The sequence below is a fragment of the Petromyzon marinus genome, chromosome 83 (assembly GCF_048934315.1).
Source record: "Petromyzon marinus isolate PM22_M1 ecotype Great Lakes invasive population chromosome 83, UKy_Petmar_22M1.pri1.0, whole genome shotgun sequence".
Lineage (NCBI taxonomy): Eukaryota > Metazoa > Chordata > Hyperoartia > Petromyzontiformes > Petromyzontidae > Petromyzon > Petromyzon marinus.
Genome location: NC_133748.1, coordinates 1382530 through 1395551, shown reverse-complemented (window position 1 = coordinate 1395551; position 13022 = coordinate 1382530). Strand labels below are relative to the sequence as shown.

The following is a 13022-nucleotide window of genomic DNA, read 5'->3' as shown; positions in this document are numbered from 1 at the left end:
TCCCCTAGTCTCTAGACCCAGGGTCTCGGTCTCCCCTAGTCCCCTAGTCTCTAGACCCAGGGTCTCGGTCTCCCCTAGTCTCTAGACCCAGGGTCTCGGTCTCCCCTAGTCCCCTAGTCTCTAGACCCAGGGTCCCGGTCTCCCCTAGTCTCTAGACCCAGGGTCTCGGTCTCCCCCAGTCTCTAGACCCAGGGTCTTGGTCTCCCCCAGTCTCTAGACCCAGGGTCTCAGTCTCCCCTAGTCCCCTAGTCCCCTAGTCCCAGGGTCTCGGTCTCCCCTAGTCCCCTAGTCCCTGGTGAGTTCCCAGTGGACGTCTCTCCACTTCCACACCTATTGTCTGCCCGTGTCTGCCTGCCCGTCTGCCCGTGTCTGCCTGCCCGTCTGTCCGTGTCTGCCTGCCCGCGTGTCCGCGTTGAGGGCCTCTCTGATCATCGCCGCCGTGATCCCGCGATCACGGCCTGATGCCCCGCTGCTCCGAGGGGCTCCGTGGCCGGGCGGCGGGGTTGGCGGCGGTGCGAAACGTCGGCCGATGGGACTCCGGAGTGCGGGTCGGCCCTCGAGCCTCGGTGAAGGGCGACTCCGTGAGTTCTGGACACGGGGTCATTGTCATCATCGTCATCGGTATTGTCGTTATAATCATCATCATTGTCGTTATAATCATCACTCTCATTATAAACATCATCATCACTGTCATTATAATCATCATCATCACTGTCATTATGATCATCATCACTGTCATTATAATCATCATCATTGTCATTATAATCATCATCATCATCACTGTCGTTATAATCATCATCATCATTGTCATTATAATCATCATCATCATCATTGTGATCATCATCATCATTGTCATTATAATCATCATCATCACTATCATTATGATCATCATCACTGTCATTATAATCATCATCATTGTCATTATAATCATCATCATTGTCGTTATAATCATCATCATCATTGTCATTATAATCATCATCATCATCATCATTATCATCATCATTGTCATTATAATCATCATCATCACTGTCGTTATAATCATCATTGTCATTATAATCATCATCATTATCATCATCATCACTGTCATTATGATCATCACCATCACTGTCATTATAATCATCATTGTCAATATAATCATCATCACTGTCGTTATAATCATCATCATTGTCATTATAATCATCATCATTGTCATCATCATCACTGTCGTTATAATCATCATTGTCATTATAATCATCATTATCATAATCATCACTGTCATTATAATCATCATCACTGTCATTATAATAATCATCATCATCACTGTAATTCTAATCATCACCATCATCAGCACTATCATCATCACTATCATCATCATTACAATCATCATCATTATAATCATCACCACCACTCTGATTATAATCATCACCATACGCACTGTCATCATCAGTATCATCATTATAACCCCACTCTTTTACAAATTGGCTGTCATATTCTTGGTTCTTTCGGTAAAGTCACCACCACGTAGATAGGGAAACAATAAAATAATAAAAATATAAAACAATAAAATTATTGTAAAACAATAAAATTATTATTCTTGGTTCTTTCGGTAAAGTCACCACCACGTAGATAGGGAAACAATAAAATAATAAAAATATAAAACAATAAAATTATTGTAAAACAATAAAATTATTATTCTTGGTTCTTTCGGTAAAGTCACCACCACGTAGATAGGGAAACAATAAAATAATAAAAATATAAAACAATAAAATTATTGTAAAACAATAAAATTATTATTCTTGGTTCTTTCGGTAAAGTCACCACCACGTAGAAGGGAAACAATAAAATAATAAAATTATTGTAAAACAATAAAATTATTGTTAAACAATAAAATTATTATTCTTGGTTCTTTCGGTAAAAGGGAAACAATACAATAATAAAAATATAAAACAATAAAATTATTGTAAAACAATAAAATTATTATTCTTGGTTCTTTCGGTTAAAGTCACCACCGCGTAGAAGGGAAACAATAAAATAATAAAAATATAAAACAATAAAATTATTATTCTTGGTTCTTTCGGTAAAGTCACCACCACGTAGAAGGGAAACAATAAAATAATAAAAATATAAAACAATAAAATTATTATTCTTGGTTCTTTCGGTAAAGTCACCACCACGTAGAAGGGAAACAATAAAATAATAAAAAATATAAAACAATAAAATTTTCACGACGTTTCGACTGCAACGCAACAAGCAATCACCACCACAATCATCATCTTCATCGCCACCACCTCCACCAATTTTCTTGCTGTGGTTTTCACACCTGATGATGGTGGTGACTTTAACCGAAAGAACCAAGAATAATAATTTTATTGTTTTACAATAATTTTATTGTTTTATATTTTTATTATTTTATTGTTTCCCTTCTAACGTGGTGGCGACTTTACCGAAAGAACCAAGAATAATAATTTTATTGATTTACAATAATTTAATTGTTTTATATTTTTATTATTTTATTGTTTCCCTTCTACATGGTGGTGACTTTACCCAAAGAACCAAGAATATTAATCTCTGCTGTCACGAAAGCTTCAAATCGAAATTTAATTGGCTGTCGTTGTTGTTGTCGTTGTTGTGTGGTGGTGGTGGTGGTGGTGGGAGGTTTGACGACACAACATTCACGTTCACGCGGAACATTGCACCCGCGTTACTCACTGTGGCCAGCCAGAAGGCACCACCACCACCACCGCCACCACCACCGCCACCACCGCCACCACCACCACCACCACCGCCACCGCCACCACCACCGCCACCACCACCACCACCGCCACCACCGCCACCACCGCCACCACCGCCACCACCTCCATGCTGACCCCACCGCCCTCCCGTGCCGTGAGAGGGCGACATCGGAGCGAGCCCCTCCACGTGGCCCTCCACCTCCACGTGGCCCTCCACCTCCACGTGGCCCTCCACCTCCACGTGGCCCTCCACCTCCACGTGGCCCTCCACCTCCACGTGGCCCTCCACCTCCACGTGGCCCTCCACCTCCACGTGGCCCTCCACCTCCACGTGGCCCTCCACCTCCACGTGGCCCTCCACCTCCACGTGGCACTCCACCCTCAGTGCCGCCACCTCCACGCGGCAGAACTCCACCTCAGCAGCCACGACGGAGATTACCACGAGAACACAACAACACACACACACACAGAGACACACACACAGTCACACACACAGTCACACACAGTCACACACACAGTCACACACACAGACACACAGACACACACACAGACACACACAGTCACACACACGTACATATACATACACTACACATACACACAGTCACATACACACATACAGATACACACACAGACACACACACACACAGTCACACACACAGTCACACACACATACATATACATACACTACACATACACACAGTCACACACACACATACAGATACACACACAGACACACACACACACAGACACACACACACACAGTCACACACACACACAGACACACACACACACAGACACAGACACACAGACACACCAACAACAACCGCCATTCGCCACTAAGTGGCGGTGACGTCACCACGACGCTTGTGCCAGGCTATGTGCACCCTGAGGCCACGTGAAGTGTCGAACGCCCGCTGGCAGGAGGTCACGGGGCAGACCCAGCAGGTGCCACGGGTCGACTGACTGAGATGACTGGCTGATGCACCACCTGTGCCCCCTACTGTGCCAATCCGCTGTGCTTTAGCCACCCGGCGCTCCGCTCATTGTTGTGAGCGTCGCTCCTCCGCCCTCCGTTGTTGTTGGAGGGCGACTGCCTCCAAATGCCCAGTAGCATCTTTCACGAGCCTCCTCCACAGAGGTCGATCTTGACACCGCTGGTACCAGTCATCGGCAAGTCCACTCAGCTCCACGTCTTCCTGTACCACATCACTCCATCTCTTCTCTAGCCCGTGCCGCGCCCGCTTAGCCCCCTCAATCCGGCCGAACAAAAGCTGTTTCGGCATGCGTTGGCTGGGCATGCGGGCTACATGACCCAGCCATCGCAGCCTTGCCCGCCGGAGGAGCTCACCGATGGGACCTTGCCCAGCTCTTTCAAGGATTTGTGAGCTCCTCACACAATCCAGTCTGGTTAAACCCAGGATGGATCGTAGGCAGGCCAGCCTAAATGTTTCTAACCGGCGAAGATGTTCCATTAGGGGGGTCCACGTTTCGCAAGCGTAGAGAAGGGAGGGAATGACCGTGGCCGAGAAGACCTGAAGCTTAGTGCGGAGCGACAGACCAGGTAGCTTCCACACAGCGTTACGCAACCGATGAAAAGATATTGCCGCTCAACTGATTCGGAGTGAGACCTCTGTTGTTAAACTGGAGCCGGTCATAAGCACACTGCCCAGGTATGGGAAACTCTCCACTCTCTCCACAACTGCCCCATCATCGATTGGGAGTTGTGGGGATGGAGTGTCCGATGGTACAAAATACCCAGGCAGGTGCTTAGTTTTGTTGGGGCTAATGGTAAGGCCCCACCTTCTAGTGGCACGCTCCAGTTTCCGGTAAAACAACCCCCTAGCTCCTCACGGTGCCGGACGGGCAATGCTGTCATGGACAATGCTGTGGGGGGAAGGCCAATTCCGATTGGCCTCTCCGCTCATGGTGTCTGTGCACACCACAGCGGCTAAATGGGGGCTCCGGACGGGTGCGAGGGGATGGTAACCCCACCACCTTCAATAAATTACCACTAAACCACGACTGAAATATCAGACATACACAGACACACACAGACAGACAGACACACACACAGATAGACACACACAGACACACACACGGGGGTGGATGCCCTAGCAGCACGCTTGCTAGGCCTCGGTGATGGTGATTGTGTGATGGTGATGTTGATTGTGTGATTTTGATGATTGTGCGATGTGGATGATGATGTTGATGACGATGTTGATTGTGTGATGGTGATGTTGATGATGTTGATGATTGTGTGATGGTGATGTTGATTGTGAGATGGTGATGTTGATGAGTATGTGATGTTGATTATGTTGATGATTGTGTGATGGTGATGATGTTGATGAGTGTGTGATGGTGATGTTGATGAGTGTGTGATGGTGCTGTTGATGGTGATGAGTATGTGATGTTGATGATGATGGTGATTGTGAGATGGTGATGATGATGATTGTGTGATGGTGATGATGAATGTGTGATGGTGATGTTGATTGTGAGATGGTGATGTTGATGAGTATGTGATGTTGATGATGTTGATAATTGTGTGTTGTTGATGATGATGAGTGTGTGATGGTGATGTTGATGGTGATGTTGATGAGTATGTGATGTTGATGATGATGATGGTGATTGTGAGATGGTGTTGATGATAATGATCGTGGCGATGAACTAACATTCATTTTACCTCCTTCTTCAGCCGCTCATTGTCTACAATGTCCTGGAGTTGCCTCTTGCTGAGACTCCTCAAGGCTCGCTGAGCCAGAGAGACACAGAGAGACAGAGAGAGACAGAGACAGAGAGACACAGACAGAGAGAGACACAGACAGAGAGACACAGACAGACACAGAGAGACAGAGAGACAGAGAGACAGAGAGAGACAGAGAGACACAGACAAACAGAGACAGAGACAGAGAGAGACACAGAGAGACACAGAGAGACAGAGAGAGACAGAGACAGATAGACACAGACACAGAGAGACAGAGAGAGACAGAGACAGAGAGACGCATAGAGAGACAGAGACAGAGAGACACAGAGAGACAAACAGAGACAGAGAGAGAGACAGAGAGAGAAAGACACAGAGAGACAAACAGAGAGACAGAGACAGAGATACAGAGAGAGACAGAAAGGCACAGAGAGACAAACAGAGAGACAGAGAGAGACACAGAGACAGAGAGAGACAGAGACACAGAGACACACAGAGACACAGAGAGAGACAGAGAGAGACATAGAGAGAGACACAGAGACAGAGAGAGACAGAAAGACAGAGAGACACAGAGAGACAGAGAGAGACAGAGACGCAGACAGCGACAGAGAGACACAGAGAAAGAGAGACAGAGAGAGAGACACAGAGAGACACAGAGAGACACAGAGACAGAGAGAGTCACAGAGACAGACAGAGAGAGACACAGAGAGACACAGAGACAGAGAGACAGAGAGAGACAGAGACAGAGACAGAGAGAGACACAGAGAGAGACAGAGAGACACAGAGAGACACAGAGACAGAGAGAGAGAGAGACAGAGAGACACAGAGACAGACACAGAGAGGCACAGAGAGAGACACAGAGAGACACAGAGAGACACAGAGACAGAGAGACACAGAGAGACACAGAGAGACACAGAGACAGAGAGAGTCACAGAGACAGGCAGAGAGAGACACAGAGAGACACAGAGACAGAGAGAGACACAGAGAGAGAGACAGAGACAGAGAGACACAGAGAGAGAGACAGAGACAGAGAGAGAGACAGAGAGACAGAGAGAGACACAGAGACAGAGAGAGACACAGAGAGAGAGACAGAGACAGAGAGAGAGACACAGAGACAGAGAGAGACAGACACAGAGAGAGACATCGGATGAGTGAGGGGTTCTGTATGGGATTAGTGGGGGGTTCTGTATGGGATGAGTGGGGGTTCTGTATGGGATTAGTGAGGGGTTCTGTATGGGATGAGTGGGGGTTCTGTATGGGATTAGTGAGGGGTTCTGTATGGGATGAGTGGGGGTTCTGTATGGGATTAGTGAGGGGTTCTGTATGGGATTAGTGGGGGGTTCTGTATGGGATGAGTGGAACGTTCTGTCTGGGATTATTGGGGGTTCTGTATGGTTTTATTGGGGGGTTCTGTATGGGATTAGTGGGGGGTTCTGTATGGGATTAGTGGGGGGTTCTGTATGGGATTAGTGGGGGCTTCTGTATGGGATTAGTGGGAGGTTCTGTATGGGATTAGTGGGGGGTTCTGTATGGAATTAGAGGGGGGTTCTGTATGGGATGAGTGAGGGTTCTGTATGGGATTAGTGGGGGGTTCTGTGTGGGATTAGTGGGGGGTTCTGTATGGGATTAGTGGGGGGTTCTGTATGGGATTAGTGGGGGCTTCTGTATGGGATGAGTGGGGGGTTCTGTATGGGATGAGTGAGGGGTTCTGTATGGGATTAGTGGGGGGTTCTGTATGGGATTAGTGGGGGTTCTGTATGGGATTAGTGGGGGGTTCTGTATGGGATTAGTGGAGGGTTCTGTATGGGATTAGAGGGGGTTCTGTATGAGATTAGTGGGGGGGTTCTGTATGGGATTAGTGGGGGTTCTGTATGGGATTAGTGGGGGTTCTGTATGGGATTAGTGGGGGTTCTGTATGGGATTAATGGGGGGTTCTGTATGGGATTAGTGGGGGGTTCTGTATGGGATTAGTGGGGGGTTCTGTATGGGATTAGTGGGGGGTTCTGTATGGGATTAGTGGGGGGTTCTGTATGGGATTAGTGAGGGGTTCTGTATGGGATGAGTGGGGGTTCTGTATGGGATTAGTGAGGGGTTCTGTATGGGATGAGTGGGGGTTCTGTATGGGATTAGTGAGGGGTTCTGTATGGGATTAGTGGGGGGTTCTGTATGGGATGAGTGGAACGTTCTGTCTGGGATTATTGGGGGTTCTGTATGGTTTTATTGGGGGGTTCTGTATGGGATTAGTGGGGGGTTCTGTATGGGATTAGTGGGGGGTTCTGTATGGGATTAGTGGGGGCTTCTGTATGGGATTAGTGGGAGGTTCTGTATGGGATTAGTGGGGGGTTCTGTATGGAATTAGAGGGGGGTTCTGTATGGGATGAGTGAGGGTTCTGTATGGGATTAGTGGGGGGTTCTGTGTGGGATTAGTGGGGGGTTCTGTATGGGATTAGTGGGGGGTTCTGTATGGGATTAGTGGGGGCTTCTGTATGGGATGAGTGGGGGGTTCTGTATGGGATGAGTGAGGGGTTCTGTATGGGATTAGTGGGGGTTCTGTATGGGATTAGTGGGGGTTCTGTATGGGATTAGTGGGGGGTTCTGTATGGGATTAGTGGAGGGTTCTGTATGGGATTAGAGGGGGTTCTGTATGAGATTAGTGGGGGGGTTCTGTATGGGATTAGTGGGGGTTCTGTATGGGATTAGTGGGGGTTCTGTATGGGATTAGTGGGGGTTCTGTATGGGATTAATGGGGGGTTCTGTATGGGATTAGTGGGGGGTTCTGTATGGGATTAGTGGGGGGTTCTGTATGGGATTAGTGGGGGGTTCTGTATGGGATTAGTGGGGGTTCTGTATGGGATTAGTGGGGGCTTCTATATGGGATTAGTGGGGGGTTCTGTATGGGATGAGTGGGGGGTTCTGTATGGGATTAGAGGGGGGTTCTGTATGGGATTAGTGGGGGGGTTCTGTATGGGATTAGTGGGGGGTTCTGTATGGGATTAGTGGGGGGTTCTGTATGGGATTAGTGGGGGTCACCTCACAGGCCCGGGCTTTGCTCTGCTCCAGGTTCTGGGCTGTTCTCAGATCCACGGCGTTCATCGTCGCCTGCAGCCGGCTCTCGTGAGCGTCTACAGCGGCAGCGGTGAGACACACAGTGAGACTCACTGTGAGCCTCACAGTGAGACTCACAGTGAGACTCACAGTGAGACTCACAGTAAGACTCACAGTGAGACACACAGTAAGACTGTGAGTATCACAGTGAGACTCACTGTGATACTCACTGTGAGTCTCATCATCACACAGTGAGACTCACAGTGAGACTCACAGTGAGACACACAGTAAGACTGTGAGTATCACAGTGAGACTCACTGTGATACTCACTGTGAGTCTCATCATCACACAGTGAGACTCACAGTGAGACACACAGTGAGACACACAGTAAGACTGTGAGTATCACAGTGAGACTCACTGTGATACTCACTGTGAGTCTCATCATCACACAGTGAGACACACAGTGAGACACACAGTGAGACACACAGTAAGACTGTGAGTATCACAGTGAGACTCACTGTGATACTCACTGTGAGTCTCATCATCACACAGTGAGACTCACAGTGAGACACACAGTGAGACACACAGTGAGACTCACTGTAAGACTGTGAGTATCACAGTGAGACTCACAGTGTGTCTCACTGTGAGTCTCATCATCACACAGTGAGACTCACAGTGAGCCTCACTATCACACAGTGAGTCCCACAGTGAGACTCACAGTGAGACTCACTGTGAGCCTCACTGTGAGTCTCACTGTGTGATGATGAGTCTCACTGTGAGTCTCACTGTGAGTCTCACTGTGAGTCTCACAGTGAGCCTCACTGTGAGCCTCACTGTGAGCCTCACTGTGAGCCTCCCCATCACTCAGTGAGCCAGGCCAGACCCTCGGCTCACCTGCCAGGGCCCTGGCCACGTGCTCCGTGCGAGCGGCCTCGACCCACACGGAGTCCGAGCCACCGCGGGCTCCACACGGGAGCGGAGACGCACGGAGACTCCCCCTGTGACTCTCAATGCTCGAGATCACAGTGCAGAGACGATCCTGCAACTCTGTTGGAGATGGGGGTCACAGTGTTAGAGATGGGGGGGGTCACAGTGTTAGAGATGGGGGTCACAGTGTTAGAGATGGGGGTCACAGTGCTAGAGATGGGGGTCACAGTGTTAGAGATGGGGGTAACAGCGCTAGAGATGGAGGTCACAGTGTTAGAGATGGGGGTCACAGTGTTAGAGACAGGGGTCACAGCGTTAGAGATTGGGGTAACAGTGTTAGAGATGGGGGTCACAGTGTTAGAGATGGGGGTCACAGTGTTAGAGATGGGGGGTCACAGTGTTAGAGATGGGGGTCACAGTGCTAGAGATGGCGGTCTAACAGTGTTAGAGATGGGGGTCACAGTGCTAGAGATGGGGGTCACAGTGTTAGAGATGGGGGGGTCACAGTGTTAGAGATGGGGGGGTCACAGTGTTAGAGATGGGGGGGTCACAGTGTTAGAGATGGGGGTCACAGTGTTAGAGATGGGGGTCACAGTGCTAGAGATGGGGGTCACAGTGTTAGAGATGGGGGTCACAGTGTTAGAGATGTGGGTCACAGTGTTAGAGATGGGGGGGTCACAGTGTTAGAGACAGGGGTCACAGTGTTAGAGATGGGGGGGTCACGGTGCTAGAGATGGGGGGGTCACAGTGCTAGAGATGGGGGTCACAGTGTTAGAGATGGGGGTCACAGTGTTAGAGATGGGGGTCACAGTGCTAGAGATGGGGGTCACAGTGTTAGAGATGGGGGTCACAGTGTTAGAGATGGGGGTCACAGTGCTAGAGATGGGGGTCACAGTGTTAGAGATGGAGGTCACAGTGTTAGAGATGGGGGTCACAGTGTTGGAGATGGGGGTCACAGTGTTAGAGATGGGGGGGTCACAGTGTTAGAGATGGGGGTGTCACAGTGTTAGAGATGGGGGTCACAGCGTTAGAGATGTGGGTCAGTGTTAGAGATGGGGGTCACAGTGCTAGAGATGGGTCTAACAGTGTTAGAGATGGGGGTCACAGTGTTAGAGATGGGGGGTCACAGTGTTAGAGATGGGGGTCACAGTGTTAGAGATGGGGGGGTCACAGCGCTAGAGATGGGGGTCACAGTGTTAGAGATGGGGGTCACAGTGCTAGAGATGGGGGTCACAGTGTTAGAGATGGGGGGGTCACAGTGTTGGAGATGGGGGTCACAGTGTTAGAGATGGGGGTCACAGTGCTAGAGATGGGGGTCACAGTGTTAGAGATGGGGGGGTCACAGTGTTGGAGATGGGGGTCACAGTGTTAGAGATGGGGGGGTCACAGTGTTAGAGATGGGGGGGTCACAGTGTTAGAGATGGGGGTCACAGTGTTAGAGATGGGGGTCACAGTGCTAGAGATGGGGGTCACAGTGTTAGAGATGGGGGTCACAGTGTTAGAGATGTGGGTCACAGTGTTAGAGATGGGGGGGTCACAGTGTTAGAGACAGGGGTCACAGTGTTAGAGATGGGGGGTCACGGTGCTAGAGATGGGGGGTCACAGTGCTAGAGATGGGGGTCACAGCGTTAGAGATGTGGGTCAGTGTTAGAGATGGGGGTCACAGTGCTAGAGATGGGTCTAACAGTGTTAGAGATGGGGGTCACAGTGTTAGAGATGGGGGGTCACAGTGTTAGAGATGGGGGGGTCACAGCGCTAGAGATGGGGGTCACAGTGTTAGAGATGGGGGTCACAGTGTTAGAGATGGGGGTCACAGTGTTAGAGATGGGGGTCACAGTGTTAGAGATGGGGGTCACAGTGCTAGAGATGGGGGTCACAGTGTTAGAGATGGGGGGGTCACAGTGTTGGAGATGGGGGTCACAGTGTTAGAGATGGGGGGGTCACAGTGTTAGAGATGGGGGTCACAGTGCTAGAGATGGGGGTCGCAGTGCTAGAGATGGGGGTCACAGTGCTAGAGATGGGGGTCACAGCGTTAGAGATGGGGGTCACAGTGCTAGAGATGGGGGTCACAGTGTTAGAGATGGGGGGGTCACAGCGCTAGAGATGGGGGTCACAGTGTTAGAGATGGGGGGGTCACAGTGCTAGAGATTGGGGTCTCACAGCGCTAGAGATTGGGGGGGTCACAGTGCTAGAGATGGGGGTCACAGAGCTAGAGATGGGGGTCACAGTGCTAGAGATGGGGGTCACAGTGCTAGAAATGGGGGTCACAGTGTTAGAGATGGGGGGGTCACAGCGCTAGAGATGGGGGTCACAGTGTTAGAGATGGGGGTCACAGTGCTAGAGATGGGGGTCACAGTGTTAGAGATGGGGGGGGTCACAATGTTGGAGATGGGGGTCACAGTGTTAGAGATGGGGGTCACAGTGCTAGAGATGGGGGTCACAGTGTTAGAGATGGGGGGGTCACAGTGTTGGAGATGGGGGTCACAGTGTTAGAGATGGGGGGGTCACAGTGTTAGAGATGGGGGTCACAGTGCTAGAGATGGGGGTCGCAGTGCTAGAGATGGGGGTCACAGTGTTAGAGATGGGGGGGTCACAGCGCTAGAGATGGGGGTCACAGTGTTAGAGATGGGTCTAACAGTGTTAGAGATGGGGGTCACAGTGTTGGAGATGGGGGGTCACAGTGTTAGAGATGGGGGTCACAGTGTTGGAGATGGGGGTCACAGTGTTAGAGATGGGGGTCACAGTGCTAGAGATGGGGGTCGCAGTGCTAGAGATGGGGGTCACAGTGCTAGAGATGGGGGTCACAGCGTTAGAGATGGGGGTCACAGTGCTAGAGATGGGGGTCACAGTGTTAGAGATGGGGGGGTCACAGCGCTAGAGATGGGGGTCACAGTGTTAGAGATGGGGGGGTCACAGTGCTAGAGATTGGGGTCTCACAGCGCTAGAGATTGGGGGGGTCACAGTGCTAGAGATGGGGGTCACAGAGCTAGAGATGGGGGTCACAGTGCTAGAGATGGGGGTCACAGTGCTAGAAATGGGGGTCACAGTGTTAGAGATGGGGGGGTCACAGCGCTAGAGATGGGGGTCACAGTGTTAGAGATGGGGGTCACAGTGCTAGAGATGGGGGTCACAGTGTTAGAGATGGGGGGGGTCACAATGTTGGAGATGGGGGTCACAGTGTTAGAGATGGGGGTCACAGTGCTAGAGATGGGGGTCACAGTGTTAGAGATGGGGGGGTCACAGTGTTGGAGATGGGGGTCACAGTGTTAGAGATGGGGGGGTCACAGTGTTAGAGATGGGGGTCACAGTGCTAGAGATGGGGGTCGCAGTGCTAGAGATGGGGGTCACAGTGTTAGAGATGGGGGGGTCACAGCGCTAGAGATGGGGGTCACAGTGTTAGAGATGGGTCTAACAGTGTTAGAGATGGGGGTCACAGTGTTGGAGATGGGGGGTCACAGTGTTAGAGATGGGGGTCACAGTGTTGGAGATGGGGGTCACAGTGTTAGAGATGGGTCTAACAGTGTTAGAGATGGGGGTCACAGTGTTAGAGATGGGGGGTCCCAGTGTTAGAGATGGGGGTCACAGTGTTGGAGATGGGGGTCACAGTGTTAGAGATGGGGGTCACAGTGCTAGAGATGGGG

General features: G+C 50.1%; 1 protein-coding gene across 1 annotated transcript in view; it reads right to left on the bottom strand.

The window, feature by feature from the left end:
* Nucleotides 1-451: 451 nt before the first annotated feature.
* LOC142907817 (uncharacterized) overlaps nucleotides 452-13022 on the bottom strand; it is a 45176-nt gene continuing 32605 nt past the window's right edge. Inside the window, exons 5-9 of the mRNA XM_076057631.1 lie at nucleotides 9349-9501; nucleotides 8440-8531; nucleotides 5392-5460; nucleotides 2763-3126; nucleotides 452-588 (exon numbers count right to left, since the gene is read on the bottom strand). Coding sequence (XP_075913746.1) covers nucleotides 452-588; nucleotides 2763-3126; nucleotides 5392-5460; nucleotides 8440-8531; nucleotides 9349-9501 — 815 coding nt within the window. The remainder of the gene's footprint in view (nucleotides 589-2762; nucleotides 3127-5391; nucleotides 5461-8439; nucleotides 8532-9348; nucleotides 9502-13022) is intronic.